Source organism: Prionailurus bengalensis, chromosome X (genome assembly GCF_016509475.1).
Source record: "Prionailurus bengalensis isolate Pbe53 chromosome X, Fcat_Pben_1.1_paternal_pri, whole genome shotgun sequence".
Lineage (NCBI taxonomy): Eukaryota > Metazoa > Chordata > Mammalia > Carnivora > Felidae > Prionailurus > Prionailurus bengalensis.
This window is the reverse complement of record NC_057361.1, coordinates 82,316,341-82,341,248: the sequence shown is the minus strand read 5'-3', so window position 1 is coordinate 82,341,248 and position 24,908 is coordinate 82,316,341. Positions and strand designations below refer to the sequence as shown.

General features: G+C 44.0%; 1 protein-coding gene across 10 annotated transcripts in view; it reads right to left on the bottom strand.

Moving 5' to 3' along the window:
• Window positions 1–24,908, bottom strand: part of LOC122477651 (armadillo repeat-containing X-linked protein 1) — a 43,843-nt gene that overhangs the window by 17,956 nt on the left and 979 nt on the right. For 3 of the 10 annotated variants that reach the window (XM_043570891.1, XM_043570895.1, XM_043570894.1), the window contains 3 exons: window positions 24,326–24,415; window positions 23,903–23,986; window positions 14,587–23,178 (listed from right to left, as the gene is read on the bottom strand). In XM_043570891.1, coding sequence (XP_043426826.1) covers window positions 14,938–23,034 — 8,097 coding nt within the window. In that variant the 5' untranslated portion in view covers window positions 23,035–23,178; window positions 23,903–23,986; window positions 24,326–24,415 and the 3' untranslated portion in view covers window positions 14,587–14,937. Of the gene's footprint in view, window positions 1–12,369; window positions 12,551–14,586; window positions 23,179–23,531; window positions 23,623–23,902; window positions 23,987–24,325; window positions 24,416–24,633; window positions 24,710–24,908 lie in introns of those variants that run through there. The other 7 variants (XM_043570897.1, XM_043570901.1, XM_043570896.1 and 4 more) reach the window with 6 other exon arrangements.

Genomic DNA, 24,908 nt, shown 5'->3' with positions numbered 1-24,908 from the left:
ATCCTGTCAATCGATGCAGAAAAGGCCTTTGACAAAATCCAGCACCCTTTCTTAATAAAAACCCTTGAGAAAGTCGGGACAGAAGGAACATACTTAAAGATCATAAAAGCCATTTATGAAAAGCCCACAGCTAACATCATCCTCAACGGGGAAAAACTGAGAGCTTTTTCCCTGAGATCAGGAACACGACAGGGATGTCCACTCTCACCGCTGCTGTTTAACATAGTGCTGGAAGTTCTAGCATCAGCAATCAGACAACAAAAGGAAATCAAAGGCATCCAAATTGGCAAAGATGAAGTCAAGCTTTCGCTTTTTGCAGATGACATGATATTATACATGGAAAATCCGATAGACTCCACCAAAAGTCTGCTAGAACTGATACATGAATTCAGCAAAGTTGCAGGATACAAAATCAATGTACAGAAATCAGTTGCATTCTTATACTAACAATGAAGCAACAGAAAGACAAATAAAGAAACTGATCCCATTCACAATTGCACCAAGAAGCATAAAATACCTAGGAATAAATCTAACCAAAGATGTAAAGGATCTGTATGCTGAAAACTGTAGAAAGCTTATGAAGGAAATTGAAGAAGATTTAAAGAAATGGAAAGACATTCCCTGCTCATGGATTGGAAAAATAAATATTGTCAAAATGTCAATACTACCCAAAGCTATCTACACATTCAATGCAATCCCAATCAGAATTGCACCAGCATTCTTCTCGAAACTAGAACAAGCAATTCTAAAATTCATATGGAACCACAAAAGGCCCCGAATAGCCAAAGGAATTTTGAAGAAGAAGACCAAAGCAGGAGGCATCCCAATCCCAGACTTTAGCCTCTACTACAAAGCTGTCATCATCAAGACAGCATGGTATTGGCACAAAAACAGACACATAGACCAATGGAATAGAATAGCAACCCCAGAACTAGACCCACAAACGTATGGCCAACTCATCTTTGACAAAGCAGGAAAGAACATCCAATGGAAAAAAGACAACCCCTTTAACAAATGGTGCTGGGAGAACTGGACAGCAACATGCAGAAGGTTGAAACGAGACCACTTTCTCACACCATTCACAAAAATAAACTCAAAATGGATAAAGGACCTGAATGTGAGACAGGAAACCATCAAAACCTTAGAGGAGAAAGCAGGAAAAGACCTCTCTGACCTCAGCCGTAGCAATCTCTTACTCGACACATCCCCAAAGGCAAGGGAATTAAAAGCGAAAGTGAATTACTGGGACCTTATGAAGATAAAAAGCTTCTGCACAGCAAAGGAAACAAACAACAAAACTAAAAGGCAACCAACGGAATGGGAAAAGATATTTGCAAATGACATATCAGACAAAGGGCTAGTATCCAAAATCTATCAAGAGCTCACCAAACTCCACACCCAAAAAACAAATAACCCAGTGAAGAAATGGGCAGAAAACATGAATAGACACTTCTCTAAAGAAGACATCCGGATGGCCAACAGGCACATGAAAAGATGTTCAACGTCGCTCCTTATCAGGGAAATACAAATCAAAACCACACTCAGGTATCACCTCACGCCAGTCAGAGTGGCCAAAATGAACAAATCAGGAGACTATAGATGCTGGAGAGGATGTGGAGAAACGGGAGCCCTCTTGCACTGTTGGTGGGAATCCAAATTGGTGCAGCCGCTCTGGAAAGCAGTGTGGAGGTTCCTCAGAAAATTAAAAATAGACCTACCCTATGACCCAGCAATAGCACTGCTAGGAATTTATCCAAGGGATACAGGAGTACTGATGCATAGGGGCACTTGTATCCCAATGTTCATAGCAGCACTCTCAACAATAGCCAAATTATGGAAAGAGCCTAAATGTCCATCAACTGCTGAATGGATAAAGAAATTGTGGTTTGTATACACAATGGAATACTACGTGGCAATGAGAAAAAATGAAATATGGCCTTTTGTAGCAACGTGGATGGAACTGGAGAGTGTGATGCCAAGTGAAATAAGCCATACAGAGAAAGACAGATACCATATGGTTTCACTCTTATGTGGATCCTGAGAAACTTAACAGGAACCCATGGGGGAGGGGGAGGAAAAAAGAAAAAAAAGAGGTTAGAATGGGAGAGAGCCAAAGCATAAGAGACTGTTAAAAACTGAGAACAAACTGAGGGTTGATGGGGGGTGGGAGGGAGGAGAGGGTGGGTGATGGGTATTGAGGAGGGCACCTTTTGGGATGAGCACTGTGTGTTGTGTGGAAACCAATTTGACAATGAATTTCATATATTAAAAAAAAATAATAATAATAAAAATTAAAAAATTAAAAAATAATTAGTGGAATCTTGATGATGTTGTGGTAGGAAGAAGAATGTCTCCTCAAAGATGTCTACATATTGGAACCTGTGACTATGTTACCTTATATGGCAAAAGGGACTTTGCAGATGTGATTAAATTAAGGATATTGAGATAGGGAGATTATACTAGATTGGCTGAGTGGACCCAATGTAATCACAAGGGTCCTGATAAGGGGGGGGGGGGCAGAAGAGCCACGTAAGATATGATGACAGAATCAGACATCAGAGTGATGTGGGCTATGAGCCAAGGAATGCAGGTAGCCTCTAGAAGCTGGAAAAAGCAAGGAAATGGATTCTCTGCTACAGCATCCTGGGTAACATAGCTCTGTCAACCCATTTTAGACTTCTGACCCCCAGAACTGTTAAGATAAAAAAGTGTCTTATTTTAAGTCATTGAGTTTTCAATAATTTGTTACAGCAGCAGTAGGAAACTAATACTATATTGTTATTATTTTCAAAGAATAGAAATTTTTTATATTTACCCAGGTATTTACCATTTTTCTATTGCTTCTTCATTCATGAATTCCAGATTTCCCTCTGGTATCATTTCCCTTTAGGCTGTCGAACTTACTTTAGCATTTTTTTAGAGCATGTCTGCTGGCAACAAATTCTCTTGGTTTTCCCTCATCGAGGAACATCTTTATTTTCATCTCCACACTCTATTCCTGAACTGTAACTATGCATTGACAATTCTTTCCTTTAAACACATCAACCATGTTATTCCACTATCTTCTGACCTTCACTGTTTGTGATAAGAAAACCACAGTCTTTCAAATTGTTCCCTTATAAGTAATGTGTTATTTTCCTCTAGCAACTTTCAAGGGTTTTTTTTCTTTACTTTTGGTTTCCAGCAGTTTGATAAGATGTATCTAAGCATAGTTTTCTTTGAGTTTATCCTGCTTGGGATTTATTGACCTTCTTGCATCTGTAAATTTATGACTTTCAAAGCATCTAGGAAGTTTTTGACAATTATATCCTCAAATAATTTTTCTATTCTAGGAAAGGAAGGCTGAAAAGAACAGGAAATGCTACCCTTTCCCAGCACCATTTCACAGAGCAAGAGTGTCACTCGGGGGAAAAAAAAAAAAGTACCTGCCTTCTGCTCTGGTGTATCGGTTGAAGAGTTTGTCCCAAGCAGAAAGGCAGGGCACAAGGATGAAGAATGCTGAAGCTCTGCCTGAATGCTCTGTCTGCCTGAAAGGGCTGAAATAATCCGGAAATGGTAGTAGAAAATTCCATGCATTTTGACAGACACTGTCAAAAAACAATGGAGATCTTGGTGCAGAATAATTAAGAGGAAGCTAATACCACTAATACAAGAAAAATGTCAGAACAATCACAAGTTTCCTAGAGAGAACCAGGGAGACAACCAGTAAGAGCCCTCTTGAGATCATATAAAATTGTGGTGGTCAGGAAGATTGTGGTATATGCTAGGCTGTATCCCCTTGGGAAAATTAGAGAAAGACATGCAACAGGCTTGAACGGATTCCCCAAGCCATATAGAGACCCATAAACACAGGGCATAAAGCCTCACTGGCACAAAGAACTTAAACACAACCTCTGACCAAACACTGACTAAATCATAAGCTACTCTGACCCAGGGACAAATCCTAGAAAGCCAAGATTAAAAATAAAATCACAGTCATCCTTGGCAGTCTGGAAAAATGTGTGAATGTCTATAGTCTTTCAAGAGCAATCAGAAAAAAAACCTCCAAGCTACTACTCCCTGGCTGAATGGGAGAGAGGCAAAATATGTAAATTCACTGAAATGTGAGAGCAGCTACACAGATATATAATGGTAAAGGGTAAATATCTAGGGGCGCCTGGGTCACTCAGTTGGTTAAGCGTCCAACTTCAGCTCAGGTCATGATCTCGTGGTTCATGTGTTCAAGCCCTGCATCAGGCTCTGTGCTGACAGCTCAGAGCCTGGAGCCTGTTTCAGATTCTGTGTCTCCCTCTCTCTCTCTCTGCCTCTCCCCTGCTTGCACTCTGTCTCTATCTGTCTCAAAAATAAATAAACATTAAAAAAGGGTAAATATCTAATTGGCTAAGGGAACTTAAGCACAACCTTTGTCCAACAAGTGACTTATGCTAACCCACGGGCAAAACCTAAGTAGCCAAGCTCAAAGATAAAAACAAGGGAAAAAGATATGAGCTGGGACATCAGAGATGCACATTATGAGTGTGGAGGAAGTAAACTTCACAGAATTAGTCCTACTAAGTCAACGAATAAACAAATAACTGATAAAATAATAACAATGACCACTGAGAAGAGCATCAGTATGCAGGGTTGCTATATTACCTAAAATGTCCAGCTCTCAACAAAATATTAAAATACATATATAGTATATAGTTGTAACTATATAGGTAAATATATAGTTGTAACTATATAGGTAAACATAAAAGACAGTATAAATGTATTTTTGTAACTCTATTTTTTTCTATTTGATTTGAAAGACAACTTCATAAAGCAATATGAATAAATCTATCTTGATGTAAAATGTATAGAGATATGATTTGTATGACAATAACAGTGCAAAGGAGTGGTTAGGAATGGAACTATTAGGAGAAAAGATTTTAAATTAAGCTGGTATTGATGTCAACTTGATTTTTATAAATTAAGTTGTTCATTGTAATTTCCAGGACAACTACTAACAGAATATCTTTTTTTTTTAAGTTTACTTATTTATTTTGAGAGAGAGAGAGAGAAGAGCAGAGAGAAAGGAAGAAAGAGAATCCCTATCAGGCTTCACATGCAGAGCTGGACATAGGGCTTGATCTCACAAACTACAAGATGATTACCTGAGCCGAAATCGAGTTGGAGGCCTAACTGACTGGGCCACCCAGGAGAATTTATTTTACAATATAGTAAAAGAAATGGCAGGGGAATGAAAATGGCACACTAGAAAATGCCTATTTGACATAAAAGAAGGTAACAATGGGGGAATAGGGGAACAAAAAATACATAAGACATATAGAAACAAATAGCTAAATGGCAGATTATACCTTATCAGTGATTGCATTAAATATAAATGTATTAAACACTCCAATTTGAAAGCGGAGATTGCAGAATACATTTTAAACATATGATCCAACCATACGTTGTATACAAAATACATGCAGATTCAAAGACACAAATAGGTTGAATATCAAAGGATAGAAAAAGTTATACATGTAAACAGTAACCAGAAGGGACCTGGAATGGTTGTATTAATACCAGAAAAATTAGGCCTTAAGATACACATTGTTATTAAAAACTAAGAATGATGAAAATGTCAGTCCATCAAGAAGATATGACAATTATAAATATAAATATGTGGACCTAATGACAAAGCCCCATAGTACATGAAGCAAAACCAGACAGAATTGAAGGGAAACAAAAATATATACAAGGAATAACAATAATATATAATATATGCCAATTTATAAGTATTACTCTGAGAGCTTAATCATTTAATTATCACAGCAATTCTATAAAATAGGTTTTGTTATTTCCATTTGAAATATAGGGAAAACGAGGAGGAGAAATGAAAAGATTTGCCTAAGATCATGTAGCTATTAAGTGAAAAGACCAGGATTTGAAGTCATGCTGTCTGGTGGCTTGTCCAATAGGATTAGTGTCCTTATAAGAAGAAATACCAGAGAGCTCACTCACTCTTTCTCTAGGTTCACACATCAAGGAAAGGTCATGTGAAGTCATAGCAAGAAGGTGACTGTCTACAAGCCAGGAAGAGATCTGTCACAGAAACCAAATTTACCAGCACCTAATCTTGGACTTCTCAGTCTCCAAGACTGTTGGAAAATAAGTTTCTGTTGTTTAAAACACCCAGTCTGTGGTATTTTGTTCTAGCAGCCCAAGCAGACTAATACAAGGACATTATGCTAAATTAAATAAGCCAGTCACAAAAGGACAAACATTGCATGATCCCACTTACAAAGTAGTCAAATTCATAGAGACAGAAAGTAAAATGGTGGTTGCCAGGGGCTGAGGGAGGGAATAATGGGGAATTATTATTTAATAGGTACAGAATTTCAGTTTGGGAAGATGGAAAGACTTCTGGAGATGGAGGTGGCAGTTACACAACAAAGGGAATGTACTTAATGTCAATGAATTGTACACTTAAAAATGGTGAAGATGGTAAATGTTTGGTGTACTTTGCCACATTGTTTAAAAGGGAAGAAAAAGAATATATAGAGATATGTGTTGTAATATTTTCTTAAAATTTTTAAAGTTTATTTCTGAGAGACAGAGAGAGAGCAAGAGCAGGGGAGGGGCAGGGAGAAAGGGAGACACAGAATCCAAAGCAAGATCCAGGCTATGAGCTGTCAGCACAGAGTCTGACACGGGGATCATGACCTGAGCCAAAGTCGGAAATTTAACCAACTGAGCCACCCAGAAGCCCCTTGATATGTGTTGTAATGCTGATGGGAAGCCATATCCTCAGTTTCAATTCTGCACTCCTCTCTGCCAAAGTCCCACTTGTGTTGAGTTTTCTTAGCATTATGTCCTCAGTTTTTCAGTCTGTATCCCTTACTGGGGCCACCTGACATCACTCTCTGGCTTTACTTGAAGCCATCATCTCCACTTGAAAGTCCCATAAGCACCTCAAATTCATATAGTTTAAACCAGATTCATTCCATTCCCCTCTCAAATATGCTCCTTTAGGTTTGAAACATAAAAATGAAGAGAAATATTAACACCCTTCCTGCTTCATCCTCTGCTCCAGATTGCAATCTCTCCCCTACGCTACAATGCCTTAAGGGTCAATCAGAACTGGGCCTTTTTTCCAAGAAGAACTGCATTTCATCTTCAAAAAGTGATGTTAAACTATTCCTCATATGTGCATGATCCAGCAAGGCCACTGTACCCAAAACCTTAAGCCAACCCCTGAGCCCTGAGTCTGCTAAAACAGCACTAGAGTAAGAATCAGGACTTTGGGCCACATTGGAACCCAGAATTAGCTTATAATACCACTTAACTCCCCCAAATATCTAGGAGTGTCATCCACTTCTATCCTACTCTCAACACTGCCCTTAGAACTGGGCATGAGGGGCCCTCTCTAAATCCCATGTTTTGAAGAGTCCTGCATCTCTCTCTCTCTCTCTCTCTCTCTCTCTCTCTCTGTCACACACACACACACACACACACACACACACACAGAATAACACAAAGGACACAGGATCTCGTGCTCATTGTTGGCACAGTGCAACTTATAACCCTAGACATATGCACTTTGGCTAGTACTGTTCAGGCTCCAGGAAAGTACTTCTCCACACCTGTTCCCCTCTATCCTCTAAACAAAAGGCAACTGTGTCCAAATGTCATGAAGATTTGTAGACCATGCCACTGCTGACCTAAGAGGCAGACATTATTTCAGAAGGCAGGGAAGATTCAAGCAGTGGAAGCACTTATGGAAGAGAAGAAACAAGCTAACTTGTCAAAGCCTTCTTAGATACATGAATACAACAGGTTTCTGCTTAACAAACTATCATTTCCCAATAGTGTCCATTTTCTTGCTTATCTTTAATTTCCAGTCTGTGGCTCCAGAAGTAATAAAAAATCAGTGCAATATTTGCAACAGTTGCATATAGAGGTTAAAGAACATTTCACATTAAACAACACCTATTACTCTTGATTTTAGGATGGCTAGATTAGATAAATGATAGATAGATAGATAGATAGATGTAACATATGTAAAGCATTGTCACAGATTGGATGTTCCAGGAGTCATTTTCTGAGACAAAGATGAGAGAATAGAAGATTTACTGGGGAGTGCTCCTGGCATCAACACTTATGGAAGGAAAGAGAATAAAGAAGCAGGAATTGGAAAAGGGAGAAATCAAATTTTAGTGTGCTCTCAATGGAAGGACTCAGCATACTTTGAAGGGAATTCTGAAGACAAAATGAAACTCCAAAACTATCTCAGTTAGGGGCAAGAGGGCCAGGCCTTTATACACAGAATCAGTGAGTCATTGGATGTGGGTCACCCTGACAATGGGATGTAATCTTGAACAAGATAACTCTCAGCTAACATAATCCCTGAAGGCAACTAAGGGCTCTCTGATGGCAGAATTCCTAACAACTGAAGTAATAAGGCCTTTATTGCTAAAGGGAGCTCTGAGAAAGGCATTACAATGTCCACCACAGTCCACACATTGTGCCTCCCAGATCCATTTCATATAAGTTCTGGGATCAACTCTTCCAGGAGTCTCGTGGACCTCTCTTCCTAGGAGAAACATTGGACAAACTACAACCTTCGGTACTGTAGCTGGTCTCAAAGCTGCAAATAATCATCTCCCACTTCAACTAACAGTTATAGATCCCCATCAGTCTTAGGGTCTTGGTAGTTTGCCTGGTAGTGTGACTCAGACCCTCCTTCCTGGTCACCACGGCTTTCTTAGGTTGGAGTTGCTATACTTGCTGATACCCACAAGCCAAGCCCACCAACCTATAAACAATGCTTGGGTTTTTCTTTCCTAGTCAGCTTGTCAAAAGACATTTCCCAAGGGGACACTGGTGTAAGGTGAATTAATGATGATAATGCAACAGTGGTAGCTATCATGGCGGATATGCTCTAGCTAATTGTGCAGGTGCATGTGTCCTCCAGCCCTGCTTATGCTTGATCCCGCGTGTAAAACTTCCATCTGGTTGCTGGGCTTGCCCACCCTTATACCTTGGTGTATCTGACAGAATTCAGTTCATGATGGGCAGTTCTGGCTACATGGTCACTTGATATCCTATGGCCAGGCTTTCCATCTCTATCAGGATGCAGTAGCATGTGAGGAGCTATTTTCAAAAGATATATATAATTCTCCACTGCAAATGGCATTGGTTTGCTCCAGACCCTAAATTCTGGACCAAGCTCTGACTTTCCCATTGGGGTTTATCAAAAACTCCAGATAGCATCTTTTGCCAACACAGATACCTCGAATGCCATAAGGTCTGTCTATTGTATAGACCAAGTGCCAAGACTACTTGGGACCAAAGTTTGGACCTGCTTAGGACCTTCTCTTGCTCTAGGCTCCACTCGAAGCTGGCAGGTTTTTGTGTCACCCAGTATATGGGTAGAAACAGTAATTCCATGTGTGAAATATGGTATTTCCAGAACCCAAAGAAGCCTACCAGGCATTGAGTTTCCTTCTTTGTGGGGAAGGTGAAAATGCAATAATTTGTCTTTTAATTTAGAGGCGATCCCCTGGCATGCTCCCCAGATCATTCAACCTCTAAAACCTGCACTTAACGTAGCCAGCCCATGGATCTTTGTAGGGTTTACCCCCATCATGTGGAGTACATGTGTCTTACCAAGGCTTGTAATGTGCTAACCATTTCTTACTCATTTTGGTCCCATTAGCATGATGTCATCAACATAGCGGTTTAGTATTATATTCAGATGGTCCAGCTATCTTCAGTCTATAATATGACAGAGGACAGGAGAGTTGGTAGGCCTTTGAGGAAAAACTGTACGTGTATACTGTTGTCTTTTCTACATGAATGTGAACTTTTTCTGATGTTTTATTCTGATCGGGACAGAAAACTACATTTTCCAAATCAATAACTAATTACTAAGTATCTAAGCTCATGTTATTCTGCTCTAGCAAATATATTATATCTGACATGGTAGCTGCACTTGTACCACTACATGGTTGAGTCTGCAATAGTCTACCATCATCTACCAGGCTCTGCCCACATTTTTCAGGGGCCCAAAATGGTGCATTAAATGTAGATATGATGGGGACCACATTCCAGCATTCTTTAGGTCTTTAACAGTGGCACTAACTTCTGCCATCCTCCCCAAGATGCTATATGTCTTTGTTTATTATCTTGGCCAAGGAAGGTGAGGGCAGTCTCAGAAACTTCACTTTTCATCTACAAACAGGTCTGACTCCACAGGCCAAGAAACAAATGTAAGGTTTATACCAACTACCAAAATTTCTATTCCAATTATATATTCAGAGACCAGGAAAATAACCATCAGGTAGGTTTGTGGACCCAGTGGAGCCACTCCGAATTCAACATAGGCCAGGAGTCCATTTAATACCAGGCTCCCATCTGCCCTTATTCTAAGAAGGAGAACATGTTCACATTTTAGGTCTCTGGGTAAATCAACTCATAACTACCATCCAAAAGTCCTCAAAATGTTTGAGTATTCCTCTTTTCCCTGCATACAGCTACATGCATAAATGGAAGGACTGGAGAAATAATTACTAATGTTGTAGGGTTCTTCTTCCTCTGCACCCAGCCTCTCCTTCAAACAATGAACTCTGGATCAAAAATTGAGTTAGGGTCAGAAGCTGAGCAAGGAACTGTGACTTTATCTAGGCACTGTCCCTCAGACTTCTGAACCATCTTTGATGATTGCTCACATTCGGTACAGATTGTTGGCTGCTTATTTTCCCCAGGGCACTGTTGTTCTATTAATCATCTCCACAGATCTCTGCAGATCAGGCCTCCCTGCCTATCACTCTGATTCTGCAGCACATTATGGTATTTGCATTGACCCGACTTCTGATGGTTATGTGCAGTCATCCTGCCTCTATTGTTTCAGAGGCATCACCAATTCTTTTTTCTTTTTTTTAATGTTTATTTTATTTATTTTGAGAGAGAGAGAGCATGCATGTATGAACAGGGTGGGGGACAGAGAGAGAGAGAGAGAGGGATACAGAGAATCCGAAGCAGGGTCCACGCTGTCAGTGTAGAGCCTGACTCGGGACTCAATCCCCCGAACTGTGAGATCATGACCTGAACCAAAACGAGGAGTTGGACACTCAACCGACTGAGCCACCCAAGTGCCCTGAACTATCACCATTTCTATCAGTGTTCTTTATCCTGTAACATCCTCTCCTATTCTGAGCCTTGGCCTCCAGAGGCAAGCCACCCCTGAACTTAGTGATGCTGCTGCTCCTTTCACCAGTGCATTCCTTATAGCTCCAGCAAATAGTGTGCCCTTTGGATCCTCCTGAAGAACATACTCCTCCAGAGGGTTTTCAGAACATACATGATCTATTTATTCTATCATTCCCACTTCTTTGAGACTTTAACCCTTTCCCTGCCATCTGCTATGACAACTCTGGCATTTAAACGTCACTTAATTCTTTTTTTTCCATACTTTGAGACGCCATTCTAATAGTGAGTTCACAGATCTCCTGGGGTCTTTCCCAGGGTGTTAAATACTGCATCTTGGGAGATGACTCTCAATACAATTAATTTTTCCCTTATTCAATTTTATATTCCATCTCCCCTGATCAAGGCCCTCAGAATTTAGTCCCATGATTCCCCCTCAGCACTTGCTAGTACATGCTGGCTAAGTCCTATAGCTTCTTCTTGGGGTATCCCCTTTCCTTCCTTCTTCTTAGGCCCAGCACATCCCCAGGGAGGTTATGCTGTGACTTAATCCTATACATAGGCCCAGTGGCCAGGATGAGAAGTGGGGCAGGTTCTGAAGGAAACACACATTACCTTAGAGGAGAAAGGACACTGCATTTTCAAACAAAGTGAAGTACTAGCCCTAAATAGGAAGGAGTGGGATACTTCTGAATGCTCAAGGTGTCCAGGGAAATCTGAGAATACAAGATTTTTAGGAATATCAATCCATAAATCCCCATCCCACGTGTCAGGGTCCCATTCCTTCCTAACCAGAATAGCAGACTTGTCTTGGTTGGGATTCTAACTTTCTTTGAAGCTTGCTTTCAATAAGTCCTGGGCCTGGTCCTACGATCTCTCTACCCTCTACCTAGAAAAGAAGAGGGCCTCTTTATAGGTTATGAATGAAACTTTCTGGCTTTCACATATAGCATTTAATTGCTGATTAATTTAATTTGGCTCTTCATTATTTTTTTTCTAGAAGTCAAGCATAGAAATAGTTACACAATTTTCTGACATTCTTTATATCTAATATTTCCCACATAATTCTCAAAAGTCTGCTACATAGAAACAGCTAATGCATCTCCTTCCACCAGTGCCATCCCAGTTCACCATCACTGAAAGCTCTGACAATTCCTCTGCCACATGTTTCAGATGCCTATCTACTCCACCTACCATCAGTGATGGGGTCCTCCTTGCCAGATGGGCAGCAGGTGATTCATCTCCAAAATTTCATCACAGTGTTTGCCTTCCTGAACTACTGCTTATATCAACTGTTGTAGGTTGGCTTCCTGGAGAGCAGACTCAGAGTTCAGCATGAAGGGCTTTTATTAGGAATTGCTCTTGAGATCAAAATCTGTAGAAGGGAAAAGAAGGAAGCAGGATTGGACAGAAGGAGAAGTTTAGCTGTCCCATTTGGGGCAAGAAGGCCATGTCAATCAGCCATTGGATGAAAGTACCCCCAGGAAGAGGGCATGACCTTGGGGGAGGTGACTTCCCAGCTGAGGCAATTCCTGAAAAGGGATGACAGCTGAGGGCTGTCTGCTGGCAGCACTCCTAGCAACTAAATAACCTCTTTATTCCTGAAGGAGGATTTAGGGCAACAGACTGCAGAATCTACCACAAATGTGACATCATTTTTTCCACTAGAAACTTAGTGGCCATTGAATAATAGAATTGAGAACAGTTTTACTTTTAAAATGATTAACAAGATTTAAATTTTCAAACATTTACACTTACATTTACAGCTTTATTCAAATATTTATTCAAAAATTTAATTTATACCTTCCAAATATCTAGACATCAATATGTGAACCTCTATTTATAATTTTGCCCTAGTTCCCTGATATACTATTGACAGGTCTGCTTAGTCCAAATCCATCCATTTCCTCTTGGCAAGTTATGCAAAAATTTGTGGTGTATATAAAAATCAGAAAATACAGATGAGCAAAAAAGAGATAAAATTGCCCATTAATCTAACACCCATAGAACACTATTAACACTCTCAGTATACACCAAAGTTTATACAGGAGATAATTTAGATATATACTTTTACTTTATAAAAAGTATAGCATGTGTTTTTGCAGCCTATTTTTCCTACTTAAGATTAATGCTGAGTTTTTTCCAAGTAAATAAGTCTGGATGCCCATCACAATTTTCAGTAGCTGCAAGATGTTTCTATGTGTAGGCACACCCTAATTTGTTTAGCCAATTGCCTATTTTGAGACACTTGGGTCATTCACAATTTTTCACTCTTCAAAACAGTATGAAGATACACAGCTTTGTACAAGCCAATTATTTGATCATCTTCTATAGATAAATTTATACAAGTGGAATTACTGGGTCAAAGATCATGTGTATCTTAAAGACTTCTGAAACATGTATCCAGATGGATCTTTGTACCAATGTATGCTCCCACCAGCCCAGTTTGAGAGTGCCCCTCCCACCACACCCTCACCACAATCTGGGGTGGGAGAAAGGTAGATATTCTTCAGTATTGATATCAACACCACTCTCAGTGTTTCCATAAAGGCCCTGCCTCAATCAAACTTCTAAAAGAAATCTAATAGAAGCACTAAACATTGTTATTTCTTCTATTATATTTTATTATTTCAAAATAATAACTAATGTATTTACCTTACACAGACACCAGAGTTAGTCAACAAAGAGAATGTTTTCCTATTAAATACCACCAGGACCCTAAAATAAAATTGTCCCTCTATGTATGCCCTCAAGATAAGTTCCATCATTTCTTTGTTCAAAGAGTGTATCACTTCCTTCCTCCCCTTGCTATTCCCATGGCCAGTAGTGAAGTCTCACACTTTTAACATCTCATACCTGGACCATGGCAGTAACTTCCTAACTGGTGTTCCAACCTCCAGTGGCCACTCTTGTCCCCACCCCAACTCTGACCCATCCTGCACACAGATCAGCTACATTATTTTCCTTTAATTGCTCATTCCTTTGGTCACAAAAGGTTGTAGGGTCACCCAGGGGTGAATGGAGTAACATTAAGACAACTCAGTTTAGCAGTCAGGGATCCTCCATGAAAGGGCTCACCCAAACTGATGGATTACATTTCCCATACTCCCCTCCCCACACGTGGAACTCCAGGCAGGCCAGCCTCCTCTATGGAGCAGGATTTCCACCTCCATGCATTTCTTCCCACCACTCATCCCTCCTCCAAATGCTCTCCCACCCCATTTTTATCCTATCCTTCAAGCCCAGCTTCATTAAGTGTCCCCCTCCTCTGTAAAATTTTCTCTGACCACTGTTGACTGCAGAAGTTTCTGCACTGTTTGGCCATGATCAGAGGCTCATGGTTTTGTAGTATATTTTTGTTTCCATACATCTTGCCTTTCCAAATAGATCATAAACCCAAGGACAAAGATGTGTCTCTTTTTTTCTGCTTATAACACACAACTTTATTGATGACATAAAAATAAAGCCTCAAATGTATAAACATAAGTCCACACAAAGGACCAAAAATTACCTTACTTATGAAAAATCAGGTCAGTTTCTGTTCATGAAGCATACTAAAAATATCTTGATCCAGACAAGGTAATAATCAACACATGTATTTTCAGTACAAGTTTGAATTCGTTTGGTGTTCAAAAAGTGATCCAGCTATAGACCATCATAAGTAACATCAGTTTCAAAGTTATAATGCAATTTACAATGTGCATTACCTCCAGGCAGCAAAACCAAAATATTACTCAGATTTGTTTGGAAACATATAACTAATCAGAGTTTACTTAATAATAGCTCAACTCTTTCTTTCACCTCAGGGTCACTGTATTCTGCTGCTAAGACTCGAAGTTTCTTGGCACATGCTTTAGGTCGTTGGAATATGAAATAAAGGGAATTTTTACTGAACTTGTCCTGGGTAAATACTTTTGCTCTTCTTTTAAAATGGTAATTTATATTTTCAAATAGTGAAAGAGCATTAAGAATATTCTCTTTTGTCTCTTTCTTGTTAAAGATATTAATCAGTGATGTTGGTGCATTGGCAATGAGTAAGTCTTTTGTCATAGATGGATTTTTAGAGAAATTCAAAAGCATTCCCAAAATATGGTCTTTGGTTTCTCCACTTCCCACAGTTAACAAACGAAGAAATTCTGAAATATAATTTGTAACCATATGCTGATATTCACTAATAACAGTCAAATGCTTTATCAATCTTAGTCCAGCCAGCTGCACATTTGAATTCAAGGGATAGGTCACTGTGTCTTCACATACTTGGTTTAAGTATGTTTTCACCTTCCTATGATTTTCAGCAGCCACTGAGATGTTATTCAGTGCATTTAAAGCCTTCTGCCTAACACTGGGATAGGGATTATTGAGCAAGCTTTCAATAATTGATATTCTACCTGCATTACGAATGACTTCATGGGAAAATGGATAATCAGGACTGTTATATAGAGCATTATTGGCTATTTCATGAATAGAAGGATCTTCAGTCATCTCAATCATGCAAATAAGTTTTTCAAGCTCTCGTGGATCCATATTAGCTTCGCGTTTACAGCGACAGGTCCAGGGATGAGTTTTCTCCTCACACCTTATCTTTCTGATTTCATCTTCAGGTGGGAAGCAGGACTCATTTTGGTATGGAAATTTCATTTCCGTCCAGATCATGGCTCCCGCCCATGACCCCATTCCTGCCCCAGGGACCATGGATGGATATGTGCCTCGTGACTCAATTGACTTTTTGGGTTTAGTCTTAAGTGCCGATTTGTCCTCACTTCTGTTTTCATTACCATGCCAGAACCAAGACCTTACATCAATTCCACCAGAAGCCTCAAGGTTATCCTTGGCACTGGCCTTATAGACATCTCTCTCACTCTTGGATCTGAACTCATTACTCTTCTCAGTATCAGCCCAAAACAAGGACCTTAAACTGATTTCCTCAATATCAGGGCTGGACACTCTACTTAGCTCATCCTCATCTACATCCTCAGTCAAAGACCAGGACCCCATGCAAGCCTCTTCCTCACCCCCAAGCCTAGACCCTGTAGTGGCTGCATCTCCATCCCAGAGCCAAGATTCCTTCCTGGCCTCTGCCCCAGCCCCAGCTCCCACACAGGAATCCACATGGGCTGCCTCTTCAGATCTGGTCCAGGACTCAATATTGGCCTCTTCTTCAGCCCTTGATCTGGATTCAATACTGGCCTCGTTTTTACCTCCAAGTTTGGACGCAATACCAGCAGGCTCTTGCCCTCTCCTGAACCAGGACCCTGTAGAAATCTCACCTCTAGTCCCAAACCAGGATCTTTCATTGGCCTCCATCTCAGCACTGACCTGTGGTCTTCCACTGGCCTGGTCATCAGCCCTAGCCCAGGACCCTCCACTTGCCTTGTCCTCAGGCCCCAGCCTAGATCCTCTACTGGCCTCATTACCATGCCTCAACCCAGGGCAAGATTTTCCACTAGCCTGATCCCCAGTGCCAGCCTGGGAGACTTCCCCACTGGCCAGGTCCTCAAATCCAGGTTTGGAACAGCTATCAGCCTGATCCCCAGCCCCAGCCCAGGACCTTCCACTGGCCTGACTCTCAGTGCCAGCCCAGGGCCCACGACTAGATTGGTCTGCAGACCCTGTATTAGACCCTTCAACAATCTGGTCCTTAGCACCAGACCAGAACCCTCCTCCACTGGCATCCTCAAATCCAGGTTTGGGACAGCTACTAGCCATATCTCCAGCCACAACCCAAGACCCTCCACTGACCCGACTCCCTGTATCAGCCCAGGACCCACCACTGGATGGGTTCGTAGGCCCTAGTCTAGATCTTCCAACAGCCTGGCCACCAGCCCCACCCCAGGACCCTCTTGCATTAGCATGACTCCCACTGCAAGCACAGAACCATCCATTGGACTGGTCTTTAGGCCTTGGCCTGGATTCTTCACTGGCCTGGTCCCCAGTGCCAGCCCAGGAATCTCCAAATGACTGGTCCCTGGGACCTAGCCTAGACCCTCTACCAGCCTGGCCCCCATTGTCAGCCCAAGACCCTCTTCCACTTGTCTGCTCTTCAAATCTAGGCTTTGCCCCACCACCAGCCTGATCCCCAGGTGCAGCCCAGGACCCTCCATTGCCCTGGTCCACAGCTTCAACCAAGAACCCTCCACTGGCTTGGTCCTCAGAGTCAGCCCAGGACCTTCTGCTGGACTGGTCCTCAGGCCCCAACCTTGGCCCTCCACCAGCCTGGCCAACAGCCCTAGCCAAAGACTCTTCTTCATTTACCAGATTCTCAAATCTAGGCTTGGACTCACCACCAGACTGATCACCAGTCCCAGCCCAGGAATTCCCACTGGCCTGGTCCACAGTCCCAACCAAGAATCCTCCAATGACCTGACTGCCAGTGCTAGCCCAGGACCCATTACTCGACTGGTCCACAAACCCTGGCCTAGACCCTTTGTTGGCCTGTTCCCCAGCCCTAGCCCAGGACCCACCCCCAGACTGGTCCACAGGCCTCATTTTGGCCCCTCCACTGGCTTGGTCTGCAGTGTCAGCCCAGGACTTTCTACCAGACTGATCCTCAGGCCTGAGCCTAGACCCTCCACTGGACTGGCCACCAGCCACAGACCAGGACATATTTCCACTGGCTTGATCCTCAAATCTAGGCTTGGATCCAGCAGACAGATCACTGTTCCCAATCCAGTACCCTCCACTAGCTTGGTCCATATCCTCAGCCCAGTACCCAATGCTAGCCACATTCCCAGCTCTAGCTTCAGCCCAAGACCCTCCATTAGCCTGAATCCTAGCCCCATCCTGGGACCTTCCACTGTCCTGTTCCTCAGCTCTAGTCCAGGACCCTCCAATGGCATCTTTCCCAGCCCAGGACACCCCACTGGCCTGACTTCCAGCCCAGGGCTCACCAATAGCCTGGTTCCCAGTACTAGCCCAAGATCCCACACTGGCCTGGTTCTCAACCCCAATCCAAGACCCTCCAATGGCTATGTCCCCAACCTCTGACAAAGAACCCCCACTGGCCTTGTTCCCAGCCCAGGACTCTTCACTGGCCTGGCTCCCACCCCAGAGCCCCCCACAAGCCTGGTCCCCAGCTGCAGCCCAGGAAGGAAAACCAGCTTCATTGTCAGCCTTAGCCCCAGCCCAGGACTTAATATCAGACTTATCACTAGCCCCAGTCCAGGATTCAACACTGGCTTCATTCTCATCATCAGCCCAGGACATGCTATTCTCCCAGTATCCATCCCTGGCCTGAAACCTAAATTTTATCCATCGCTCAGAAGCAATCCAATCCTCAATACCAATCCCATTCCAGTAATAGTCATGGACCCTAGGCTGAATTTTTCTGTAGGCCTGAGTGCCTGTCCCACCGCCACTCTCAGAAGTGAGCATGGCTTCAGTCTTAGGTTTTACATAGCCCTCATCTTCTGTGACTTTTGCCTCAGACTTGGGTATAGCCTTGTCCTTTGCTCCAGGCAAGACCTTATTCTGGGAATGGGCCACAGACTGAGGCTGGCCAGAGCCCATCATATGTGCCCCAGACTCTACCTTAGACTCAGCATTGGTATTTCCCCTGACCTTACTCCTGGCACCAAGCAAGGCCTCACCCTGAGAACTGGCCACAGCTTGGGGTGAAAGAGAGCCTCGTCTATCTTGCCCAGCCCCTGCCTTAAATACCACATTGGGATTGTCCCTGACCTTATTTCTGGCACCAGACAAGGATTCACCTTGAGAATTAGACTTGGCTTGGGGTTGGGCAGTGTCTATTATATCTGTTTGAGGCTGAGCATAACACATTGTATCTGGCCCAGTGCCTGCCTTAGACATAGCACTGGGATTTCCCTGGATCTTACTCCTAGCACCAGGCAAGGTTTCACCTTGGGAATCAGACACAGCCTGAGGGTGGGTAAAGCTTGTTGTATCTGCTCTGACCTCTACCTTAGACACAACATTGGGGTTGCCTCTGACCTTATTCTTGACACTAAGCAAGGCTTCACCTTGGGAATTGGCCACAGCCTGGGACCGAGCACAGCCCATTGTTTCTGGCCTAATCCCTGCTTTAGACACAGAACTAAGATTGCCCCAGACCTTATTCTTAGTGCAAGTTGGAGCTTCACCCTGGGAATTGGTCACGGCTTGGGTCTGGGAAGAGCCTGTTGTATCTGCCCTGACTTCTGCCTTACACACAGTGTTGATATTGACCCTGACCTTGTTCTTAATATCAGACAAGGCTTCACCCTGGGTATTGGCCACCATGTGGGGCCAGGCAGAACCTGTTATATCTGCAGTGGCCTCTGCCTTAGATACAGCATTGGGATTGCCCTTGTCCTTATTTTTAGTACCAGACCAGGCTTCATCCTGGGAATTAGTCACAGCTTGGGGCCAGGCAGGGGCCACTATATCTTGCTCAGTGCCTGATTTAGACAGAGCACTCAGATTGCCTTGGACCTTACTCCTGGCACCAGAAAAGGCTTCACCTTGGGAATCAGACTCAGCCTGGGGCTGGGCAAAGCTTGTTATATCTGTTCTGGCCTCTACCTTAGACATGGCATTGGGATTGCTGCTGACCTTATTCTTCACACCAGGCAAAGCCTCACACTGAGAATCAGCCATAGCCTGGGGCTGGGCAGAGCCTGCTGTATCTGGCCCAGTCTCAGCTTTAGACAAAGCACTGGGATTGCCCTTGACCTTATGCTTGATACCAGGCAAGGCCTCACACTGGGAATTGGCCACAGCATGGAGCTGAGCAGAGCCCACTGTATCTGACCCAGCCCCTGTCTTAGACCCAGCATTGGAATTTCCTCTGACCTTGTTCTTAGTACCAGGCAAGACTTCACCCTGGGAATTGGCCACAATCTGAGGCTCGGCAGAACCCACTATATGTGACCCATTCTCTGCTTTAGACACAGCACTGGGGTTTCCCCTGACCTTATTCTTAGGACCAGACAAGCCTTCACCCTGGGAATTGGCCACAGCCTGGAGCTGGGCAGAGCCCACTGTATCTGACCCAGCCCCTGTCTTAGACCCAGCATTGGAATTTCCCCTAACCTTGTTCTTAGTACCAGGCAAGACTTCACCCTGGAAATTGGCCACAATCTGAGATTGGGAAGGACCCACTATATCTGGCCCAGTCCCTGCTTTAGACACAGCATTGGGATTGATCCTGACCTTGTTCTTAGTACCAGGCAGGTACACTAGGTTTTCACACTGGGAATTGGCCACAGTGAGGCGCTGGGCAGAGCTTGTTGTATCTGCTAGAGGTTGGGCACAGCCCATTGCATCTGCCCTAGCCTCTGCCTTAGACACAGCACCGGGATTGACCCTGACCTTGTTCTTAGTACCAGACAAGGCTTCGATCTGGGCATTGTACACAGCCTGGAGCTGGGCAGAGCCCACTGTATCTGGCCCAGTGCCTGATTTAGACACAGCGTTGGAATTGCCCTTGGCTTTGTTCTTAGTACCAAACAAGACTTCACCTTGGGAATTGGTTACAACCTGAGATTGGGCACAGTCCACTGCATCTGGCCCAGCCCCTGTCTTAGACACACCATTGGACTTGCACCTAGCCTTATTCTTGATACCAGGAAAGGCTTCACCCTGGGAATTGGCCACGGCCTGCAGCTGGGCAGAACCCACTGTATCTGGCCCAGCCCCTGTCTTAGACACAGCATTGGACTTGCCCTTGACCTTATTCTTAGTGCTGGGCAAGGTTTCATCTTGGATATTAGATACCTCAGGCTGGGCAGAGCCTATTTCACCTGGCCCAGCTGCTGTCTTAGACACAGCATTGGGATTGCCCTTGACCTTATTCTTAGTACCAGACAAGACTTCACCATGGGAATTGGCCACAGCCTGGGGCTGGGCAGAGTCTGTTTTATCTGTTTCAGGCTTGGCAGAACATATTGAATCTGGCCCGGTTGCTGCTTTAAACATAGCACTGGGATTGCCCCTGACTTTATTCTTAGTATTAGGTGAGGCATCATCCTGGAAATTGGCCATACCATGGAGCTGGGCAGAGCCCATTGTACTTGGCCCAGCCCCTGACATAGATATAGCATTGGAATTGCCCCAGATCTTATTCTTGGCACCAGGCAAGGCTTCACCCGGGGAATTTGCCATAGCCTGAGGCTGACCACAGGCCCTCAGGTCTGCCTTAGTCCCTGACCTAGAAATGGCATTAGGATCATCCCTGCCATCAGGTAAAGCATCAGCTTGGATCTTGACGCCAACCTGAGGCTGCACACAGGTTTTCATTTCTATCCCCACCTCTGCTTTACACTTGCTTTTGGCTTTTCCCCTAGCCTTACCTCTAGTACCAGGTAAAACCTCAATCTGGCTCTTGTTAGAAGCCTGAGACTGTGCCTTTGTGTCTGTCCCACCCCCTTCCTTAGACATGGTGTTGACATTGCTTTTAGCCTTAATCCTGCCATCAGGCAAGGCATCAACCTGGACATTGGCCATAGGATGAGGCTGTGTATAGAGCTCAATGTCTGTCCCAGCCCCCATCTTAGACATGGTATTGGGATTGTCTCTGATCTTAACCCTGGCATCAAGCAAGGCCTCAGCCTGGGAATTGGTCCTCAAGTTTGCCCTGACCCCTGTTTTAGACACAGCATTGGAATTGCCTCTACCTTTGACTCTGGCATCAGGCATAGGCTCAACCTGAGCACTGGCTATAGCCTGAGGTTGAGCAGCAGCCCTCATGTCACCTCCAGTCATTGTCTTAGATGTGACATTGGTATTTCCTCTGTCATCATCCCTGGCCCCAAACATTGCTTCAGCCTGTTTCTTGGCCACAGTCTGAGGTTGTGTTGAAACTCTATCTTCCCCTGCCCCTGCCTTGCACACAGCATTGGTATTACCCCCGGCATCAAACTTTACCCCAAGCATAGCCTCAGCCTGGGTCTTGGCTACAATCTGAGGCTGAGCAGAAGCCCTCATGTCTGCCCTAGACTCTGCCTGAGACACTGTTTTGTGATTCCCCTTGGCCTCAACCCCAGCACCAAGCATGTTGTCAACCTGGATCTTGGCCACAGCCTGAGATGGTGCACAGGACTTCATGTCCACTCCAGCTTCTTTCCTGGACATGGTATTAAGATTTCCCTTAGCATCAACTATGTGACCAGGCCTGGCCTCAGACTGAGTCTTGGCCACATTCACAGTCTTATCCAGGGCTCTTGCCTTGGTTTCAGCCATAATTCCAGTCTTATTTATGGCACCCATCTTGGCTGCTTCCCTGGTCACTCCCAAGGCCTCATTCTGTGTCACCATTACTTTGTTCGTGTCTTTTTCAGCCAGTAAACAAGCTTCCACTTTTGTCTGGGTCATTATTTGCTTCTTGGTTTCTGCCCTGGCAACCAGTGCCCAAGCTTTAGCCTTGGTCTGGGTCACAGCCTCCTTCTTGACTACTCTCCCAGCCTCAGAGTCAGTTTGGGTCACTGCCTCTTTCATGGCTACTTCCCCAGTTTTGAGCTGGGCCACATTCAGAGTCACTGCCTCTATCATGCCCACTGTTGTGGACACTGTTTTGGCCTCAGACTGGTTCTCTGCCTCTACCTCAGCCATTGTCTTGGCCTGAGAGTTCGCCTTAGCAATGGTGGTAGTCTCTACTTCAACCCCAATCCTACCTCCTGCTCTGGTTTTGGCTCCAGTCTTGGCCATGGGTCTAGTCTCAGTCTCTGTTCCAGCCATGGCTTCACTCATGGCCAAGGTCTGGTTCTGTACCCCAACCACAGTCTCCATCTTGACTCTGGACCCATTTCTGGAAAGTTTCCTCACTCCCTGGGCTCTTCCTTTGGTTAATTTGTGAATGCAGTAGCAGGTACCAGCCCAGATCACCAATCCTGCAGTCACCCAACCCACTTCCTGAATGCGACCCATGTAATCACTCCTACTGAAGGCACGAACAAGGTACCGGGAGCTCAATCAGAATGGGGAAAGAGGGTAGTAGGTCTGGGTGTAGGCCTGTGAGGGCGCTGGTCTTCAGCCACTTAGAGGCCACTACAGCTGCCACTGGAGGTGGACCTAGAAGTGGAGGAAGGAAATGGACTAAAATTTCTCTTCTAATTTTGTGCATCACAGATAGATATACAGAAGGACAGAAAAGTGTAGAAATGATGTCCTTGGTGGGAGAAGAGGATGATGAGCAAACTCTCTCTCCATCCCTTTTATTTTCTCCCCTCCCCATTTTCCCCAGTGCCCAACAACTTTCCCCTAAGGTACATCCATACACATTTCCTTACACCAAATGAATAATGAAAAAGATATTGGAGTGTGGTGCTGACTATGAATGGGGGAGACTGAGAAGCCCTCAGACCTTGATTTTTACTAGACCTACTCTTGTCACCACTCCCAGAGGTCCCCACCCTCATACCAACCTGTAATGATCAAGGCAGTTCCCTCCTCTTTCCTTCTTTTGATTGGTGATATACCCTAAAGTAGATCTATAAACTTACGAGATCTGTGGACCTAGAGACAGACAGACAGATGGAGGGACAGATGGGACTGGAGATTTTGTTCTTAATGTGACAGGCACATTATCAAACTATGTTTCTATCTTGCTCAGTTTACCCAACTTTCTGTACCAAAATAAAGGTAAGAGTGTGGGGTAAGTGACAGAGATGGTAGGAAAGGTGGCTGGGAAAGGGAGAGGCTAAGGATCCTCCAGACTGCACACTGACCCTACTAGATGCACACTGATCTCCACCAACCCACCCTTGAGATCTACAGGTATTCCCCATCCTCTTACCAGTCTATACCGATCAGAGGCAATTTCCTCCTTGTTTCTTTGCTTCCAGTAATCTCAAGCCCTACAGCAGACCTGCAGGCAGATCTATGGACAAGTAAACAAACAGGAGGTAATAGACACTAAGTCCTCATAGAACACACAAGTGCCCTAATCACTGACCCCAGTACTTGCCTTGCCAGAGCCCATGTCCAGTTTGCTAATGTGTTAAATCTTGTGATCCCTCCTCTTGTCTTCTCAGTCACACTCCAGCCCACCCCTATCCCAATATTACTCCTGTTTCCAGGACAGAAATCACCAAGGGATTGGCAACACTGTGGAAATCTGACAGAGTGTGGGAGAGGCAGAAATACCCTCCACTAAGACCCTCTCAAGTCTCGGCCACCTTCTGTGCTCACCCTCTTGTTATCGCAAGGCACTGCTCACCTTCACACCAACCTTCATGGTTCCAAGCCAGTCTCCCCCTTTCCCTTGCTTCCAATGGTAAACAGCCCTACTGTGGGCCTATGGGAAGACCTAGGAACAAACAGAGATAAAGGGGAAGGTTAACTGTTGAGTGCTTGTTACATCCCAATATCTAAAACAGGGGTCCCAGTACCTTCTGTGCTAGATCTAGAAACCCATTCTCTGAAAAGCAGAGCCTGGGGCTTCCCCAGCACTGAAATGGGCAGGGTGTAAAAGGGAGGCAGAAAAAATAAAAGGGAAGAGACAAAGGGAAATTATTTGAAAACCACCTGTAATATTCTAGGGTTTCTCCCAAAAGTCCGTCATTTCTTTCACCAAGGTGTTCAGACAGGGGAATCTGGAAAACTGGAAAATGGAGAAAGAGATGGAGGCCCCCAGATCCCTTACTCCAGAATCATACATAGCAGACTGACACCTACTTCTCCTTAAATACATCTCTAGAAGTCTCCAGCAGAACAGACAAGGAGTGAGGGAAGGCTTTTTCTTTTGTAAAATTGCTATGCCTCTTGGCAAAGGCTATCTCAAAATATAATAATAATGTTCT